General features: G+C 41.8%; 1 protein-coding gene across 1 annotated transcript in view; it reads right to left on the bottom strand.

The window, feature by feature from the left end:
- Positions 1–7,312, bottom strand: part of LOC307229001 (cadherin-5-like) — a gene marked incomplete at both ends in the record, with an annotated part of 28,189 nt that overhangs the window by 6,707 nt on the left and 14,170 nt on the right. The window contains 7 exons of the mRNA XM_079998874.1: positions 1,193–1,289; positions 1,556–1,665; positions 3,768–3,901; positions 4,003–4,145; positions 5,110–5,217; positions 5,595–5,776; positions 6,165–6,332. Of these exons, the coding sequence (XP_079855000.1) occupies positions 1,193–1,289; positions 1,556–1,665; positions 3,768–3,901; positions 4,003–4,145; positions 5,110–5,217; positions 5,595–5,776; positions 6,165–6,332 (942 nt within the window). The remainder of the gene's footprint in view (positions 1–1,192; positions 1,290–1,555; positions 1,666–3,767; positions 3,902–4,002; positions 4,146–5,109; positions 5,218–5,594; positions 5,777–6,164; positions 6,333–7,312) is intronic.

Raw genomic sequence — 7,312 nt, 5'->3', positions numbered from 1 at the left:
TGTGGGGAAAGGGGGTTTGACCTGTTACTCGTTGATTACTCTGACGAGTAACAGGCGAACAGCCACACTGATCCTTGACCCAATGACCTAGACCCAAGATAGGTGGCTGCTCAAACCCCCCTACCCCCACACCCCAGGGGGTTAATGGCTGCATGTAAAGGTTGAATAGAAAAGGCCCAAGGACTGAACTGTGGGGAACTCCATACATGATGTTGGTTTGTTTGGACACAGAGTTTCCAAAGGAGACCAGATGTCCCTGTCTTGTAAATAAGACTTGAACCAATTCAAGAATTTCTTCAATCTGTTATTTTTAAAGGCAGCGATTCTTATCTTGACCACACGATGGCAGCACTCAATCTGTATGATTTAACTAAGGAACGTGCACACACAGAACGAGGACACATGCACATAAAAACATGCACATTTATAATGTACACGCCAAATAGAAACACACATTGTCCCTTCTTCTGTTAATCCACAGTGTGCTGTTAAATAAAGGCAAAAATGTCAAAAATATATAAAAATGTACTAATTTAACAAGATGTGATTACTGGGATGCATTGTCACCAAAGTATCCCAGCGAGAGGTTTTCAATTCCACGTGTTAATTTACAGGTGTATGTTAAAAATGTGCACGTCTTCATGCAGAATGTGTGTTGAATTCGATGAGTACATGTATATGTAGTACAATTGTTTTTTCTAGATATAATAATAAATGTAAAACTGTGAGAAGTTCTGAGTCTAGTATATAATAACACACACACATATATATATATATATATATATATATATATATATATATATATATATGTATAAATTTTAGTGCGGCCCCCAGGTGGTTTCATGTTTTCTTTTCTGGCCCTCGTGGAAAAGGTTTAGACACTCCTGATTTAGACGAATGTGATTAAGAACCTTAATAAGAGCTGTCTCAGTGCTGTGGTGTGGCCAAAATCCAGACTGGAAGTTGTCCAAGTCATCATTTGAGATTGGGAAACTGCTTCCTTGTTATGAGACTATTTTCTTTCAAAGAGTTTTTTAATAAATAGTAGATTTTATAACCTTCATAAGCCTTTCTTTATTTCTTTCTTTCTTTCTTTCTTTCTTTCTTTCTTTCCTTCCTTCTTTTGTCACTACCGTGTTGAAGGAAAACAAATGATGAATAAACTATTTGTCCAATCGCCACAGGGACTTACTGGTTGTGATGGAGAAGGTGGTTGAAGGTTGAACGAGGGAGAAACTAAAGAATGGAATCTGGTCATCTTTGTCAGTGGCGTTTAACCTTCCGATTACCTGAGAAGCAGAGACAGACTCAGTTTCAAAAAAGCATCTATCTATGTATCTACATTTTCTAGGAAGTCGAAATCAACCACCTGCATTGACTCCACTATGAACAAAGTTACTGTCCCTGAACATGCTGCCATGTTGCCATGTGACAGCAGTGATGTAAAATGAAAGGTTTTAAAACCAGGTTGGGACAAAATCCAAGACACTGTAAGAAAAGACAGCAACACCTGACTAGCCAGGCCTCTTGCTTAGTGACATCATGCATATCTTACCGTTCCCGCCGTGTCATTCTCACAGACAAAGACCTTGTCCCAAACGAGTTCTGGTGCGTTATCATTGACGTCCTGAACCAGAATGTTTACCTTGACAAAGGACTCCAACCCTGAAGAGGAGGAACCATCACATGGATTGTCACACAGTCTAAAGCCCCTTTCCCACATGGAATCTGTATCATGGCTGGATAAACAATGATCCGGCCGAGGCAGTAGGTAGTCATTCCCACATCGGCCTCCTTTACAGAAAAGTTCCGTATGAAGTTTGTTCCCACGTAGATGACTGTTACGGATACATAACATAATGCTCGCACGAGAGGTAATATCACTCGAGACAAGGCAGCAGAATCGTTTTTAGACCAGCGCTTCACTCCCCGTCTCCACGGTCCTCCCGCACGGTCTTGCTTCCATCCGCTGACAGGGCCCCCGTCCCCGGACGCAATAACCCAAAGCCAACGTTATGAAATCAGTGGGATCATTTTCAACCCATCCTAAACTCTCACCCCTGTCCACCCGCTCATTTGTAAAAACACACTATTTGTGCTTCATTTGGATTCAGCTCACATTGCCGGTGGATTAAGGACTTTCATCCCATGTGGGAAAGGGGCAAAAAACACTTTGACACAATGGGCATCTATGCAACAAATGCAACCGCTCCGTTTTTATACCTTTTTATAATAACAATCGAAGCAAACAATTGAACCGTGCTGTCACAAAGACATCGTGGTTGAAATTTCATTCAAATCCATCCACATTCGGAGTTTTATTATTCTAAACTATCTGGAACACATACTTCAGCATAAGCTACAAACACGGTTGAGGTGTCGTTTAAACTGCTATGTTAAAATGATCTCCTGGTTTAAATTTCAACCATATTTCATCGATCCACATCCCAAACAAATATTAGCCAAAAGTGGAACAACTTTGACCCGAAAATATTGAGTTAGTCTTGGTTAACTGACAGGTCAAACATCTCTTTCTAAAATGAGCAAGATGAGAATTACAGTAAGACGCTTTGTGATCTCATCATATTATTTACTATGAACGTACAGATTCCCATTGAGAATGTCCAGTTGGACCGTGTCCTGTGTGCAGCGTGGATTTGGTCACTTTGTAGTCACACAGTGTAGTGACTATGTAGTGACTGAGTGAGTTTGTAGTCACTACGAACACACACAATGTGTGCTAGTAACCACAACCTGCACATTAAATTATGAATTAGATGATGATGTCACAAATCCACTCCACAAACTCATCTCGCTCCACCACCCGACTTGAAGTTTGTGATGCACGAACATTCGGCTACTTCTGGTCAGATTTCATCTTTTTTTCACTAATTGCTGCTCTGCATGTGATCGTGTGCATGAAACTTGAACCACGAGATATCTGCGATGTCCCAGTTCTAACGAGACCTCAACCATGTCCATGGGTCCCGCGGTTGTCATATCCCAGACACTTTTAGCCGGAAAAATGCCAAGGAGATTATAAATAATAAAAATAGCTGCAGGCAGCAAGACACAGGGTCCAGTTCAGTCATGTTGGGTGCGTTTTACAGTTTCCCGGGTTCTCTGATACACAACGATTTTCCGAATTGACTTGAACACAGCATGGGCTCCCCCCAGTCACCCGTCGCCTGGTTGCTCATCTTATGGAGCAACCAGGATGCTGTCTACACAGTGCAATCCTCCTGTCTTTTAAACAACCCTGCATGTTTGCTGGTCTAATATTTATAATTGACAAATTGGGAATTTTGTAATTTTGTAACATTAGAAAGACGTGTTTTATAGAACCTCTACAAATTGGAATAGCTAAAAATACACGACACAACCCGCGAGCAACCTGACCAAGTCCCATGGCCCTGGACAGCGGCCGGCCCACAGCGAGGGGAGAACAGAGTGGACCCCATTACAGCACCGTACAGACCTCCTATCACAGTCTAAGTAACCGACACTGAGACATCATATATCAGCCTCTGAGAGTAGAGTTGTATTACCACAAGCATCACGGTGACTTATACCAATGACAAACGGTGACTTATAGTCATCAAGCAGAAGGCTGCTTTTTGTAACTTGTGCTGCGTTTCACAGAACCAGGAAAACTGTAATACTTACTGAACTTGTGTGTGTGTGTGTGTGTGTGTGTGTGTGTGTGTGTGTGTGTGTGTGTGTGTGTGTGTGTGTGTGTGTGTGTGTGTGTGTGTGTGTGTGTGTACCGTCTGGCTCCTCCTGAGCTCTGACTTGGAAGATATGTGTGGCCTCCAGCTTTCTGTCCAGCTTCCTCAGAGTGAACAGCTGACCTGTGATGGGGTTCACTCCAATCGGACAGTCCTTGTCTTCTATTGAATACCTAGAGGAGGAGGAGGGATTACAACTAATTAATAACTTTCTCTCTATAATTTCAAGTGTAGAATATATTTATATATAAATACTATATAATGTGTGTCCTACCTTATGCTCTTACTGGCCTTGTCAGGATCTTTGGCGCTCACAGCCCCTATGTTGGTTTCCATGGTTTCCTCCATCACGCTAAAGTTGTAGATAGGCCTGGTAAACATGGGGGGCTCGTCCACATCTATTACCTTGATGTTCACCTGTCAAATTTAATCAGTTCAATACCACTGAAATATTTTGTTGAACACTTTATTCTTCAATCCTAGAATCACATTTTTTAGGATTGGCTGGCTTAGTTTGCATGTTTTGTTCCATTATGCTTGTTTTATCAAACCTTGAGAGCTGTCCCTGTGTGAGCACAGTCTACAGCCAATGAGCTGCTCCTCTATCGCAGGTTGGGAATGATTTTCTCTTTTAAGGTTGATTCAGTGCTATCAACCACAAATAGACTAATGATTAAACAGGGATGTGAAGAATATCTTCAATCCGACACTTCACTCCTGATTTCACGAGGGATTTTGCAGAAGAGCTATTCTTACCAATACACACGTACATACTACGTCACACATATCAGGTGTGGTTAGACAAATTAGTGAAGCACTTTGGTCCCATCGACTAGAAAGAGTGTAATATCAGATGCCGTCCATTGACCGTATCTAATACCAACGCTCCAATTTCTATACTGCAAGACCTCATTCCAGTGACCTCACCAACGGTTGAGATTTACTTTTGTCAACAAACTACTCTCCATAATTATTAGTTTGCAGTTGACAACAAAGTGGCGATGACCGTTTCCTGTTATTGTAAACACACACGGCCATCTTCACCTTGATTCCACTGACCAGGACTAAGAGCATCACCACAGTGAAGATAATGGTATAGCACAGAGCTGGAGACCACGCCCCTATAGCATCATCTCTACCAAGAGAAAAATGAAATGGGCACAGTCTCAAAACAGCAGAGAATTCAGTTACAATAAGGTTTCAACATTGTAAATACATGTCTGTTGAGAAGACACAGACTGGAAACTGTTCTTATTTTTAAAGGCTGAAAACCAGTGTGAGTCAAATTGTCTTTTGAATGTGGGCCTGGAAAACCATTTGAGACTGTACCTGTAGAAATCACATTGACTTTACATGTGTCTGTATTCCTGTGATAGCTCACCTGGGCGCTGGTGATGGCAGTGTCTGCATTATCAGCAGGGGTCTCCAGGTTGTTCTTCCACACATGCACAGTGAAACTGTAGCTGCTCCTTGTCTCATAGTCCAGGACCTTGAGTGGGAGGGTGGGGATTATAAATAGATGACTGTAACCCTCCAAAAAAACAGCACCACTTGGAGGTTATTTCATCAATTTTTAATGCGAAACTGATGCTGATAGACTGAGAAAGCTTTCGATAACTTTCCCAAATTCTTGTACATTATCAGAAAACTCACTATTCCAATGGACCAATAGAAATCCAGGATGCCCTATGGACTGGTTGTGGGGAGATACCAGCAGGTGAAGAAGGTTTGAAGAAAGAGTTCCTACAGGTGGATGTTGCTGCTTATATTTAAACAAATGTGTGTTTGTTTCATCTTGATCTCATTCTTTCATTCCTATCCAAAGACAGCCCTCATGGCTTTGAGCTTCCCTGCCGCTGACCTCACCTGTCTGAGCATGAGGTCCCCATCTTTGACTGGGCTGAGTTTGACTTGAAACATGTTGTTAAAGGTCGGCGTGATGGTGAAGACGGGGTCTTTGTTCTGGATCTGGTGTCTGTCCTCCAGCGTCAGAGTACCTATCGTCTCATTCAGCTTCTGGTTTTCTGGGACCTGAAACCCGTACGTCTCTGTGGAAGGGGAACACAGGGAGGTGTGAAATCTGTGACTTCCACTGCTGTTCTAACCACAGAAAGTCCACAAAGACATTGATCTGTCAATCAGTTAAACAAGTTTGAAGCAGAGTTTTCATTTAAACACCCTATAGTTGTCGCATATATCAATATGTGTTAAATATTATGTAAATAAGAATAAGCATAATTAAATTAGCTGATAGTTCTTCTACATGCAAACATCACTTACATCAATACATTGTGTTCAAGTAGAAATAGAAAGTGCAGCACAAACACCTCAGTTCCAATATCATTAATACTGTCCCTGGATGGCCCTGAATCCACTTCTCAAATGGTCTTTATTGAATACCATGAAGTCATGTTCAGTTTGTACTCTAGTCCTTACGTCTGGTGAAGGAGGCGATGTTGTCGTTGATGTCAATGATGGTGATGGTGACAGAGGTGGTGGCCGTGTGGCCTGCGGGGAGGCCAAGCAAGTCCTGGGCCTGGACCACCAGCACATACTGGCTCCTGGTTTCACGGTCCAGGGAATCAGACCTGGATGTGATTACACCTGGAGAGAGAGAGACTCCTTCAAACCCACATTTTGTAAAATGGAACAAACACCAAATAGAAACACTGCATGCAGAATTCTGTAAGAGCATCCTCCATGTCCAGAGGAAAACCCCAAACAACACATGCAGGGAAGAATTAGGCCCATACCCACTAAAGATTTATATTGAAAAGAGCAATTCAATTCTAAAAACACCGAAAAACTCACAACCCCCTCTCCTATCATTATAAAGCCCTAAAACAAAAAGATGAACATAGAGAAGATTCAAGACTCAAGAGGTTTTATTTTGTCACATAAACATACTTTGATACATATATGCAGTGAAATGTCTTTGCTACGCACCCGGAGATTATGCACAATAAGTTCTAAAACCAAACATAATAGCTAACCTAATTTCTAGCTAACTGACTACCTGAAACTACATTCCTAAAACATAATGCAGATAGTGAATAGAATAATATAAAATAGGACTCAAAAGGGTAAAGCAGAGTGGTGGTACATTATATAAGTGAAGGGAATAGAGTTATGTATATGGGATAGGTTATTTGTATATACAGATATGTGCAGTAAAGTGCATGTGAATATAGTGTGTGTGGAGGTATACAGTACAGGATACAACAGTACTGCACAGCAATACAGTAACACCGAACTGAACAGCAATACAGCACAGTATGAGAAGAGCATCAATCAACACAAAGTGAAATATAAAACATATTGGAAAGAAACTACGGAAAAGCCAAAATAAGCTTCAATGCTATTTGGCCCTAAACACACAGTACACCACGGCAGAATATTTGACCACGGTAAATAAGATAAACCTTGAAGATGTACAGACTCAGTGAACACAGTCTGGCCGTGGAAAAGGGCCGCCACCGTCAGACCTGGCAACCCAGAGAGCCAGGCTGTGCTCCCACTGCAGCCGAGGAGGCACTTCCTCACAAGCTGCCACAAATATCAGGACATCAGAGATGACTGCAACA

The sequence above is a fragment of the Zeus faber genome, assembly GCF_960531495.2.
Source record: "Zeus faber genome assembly, chromosome: 4".
NCBI lineage: Eukaryota > Metazoa > Chordata > Actinopteri > Zeiformes > Zeidae > Zeus > Zeus faber.
Note: the sequence above shows the minus strand (reverse complement) of the source record. Positions and strands in the feature narration are given on the sequence as shown.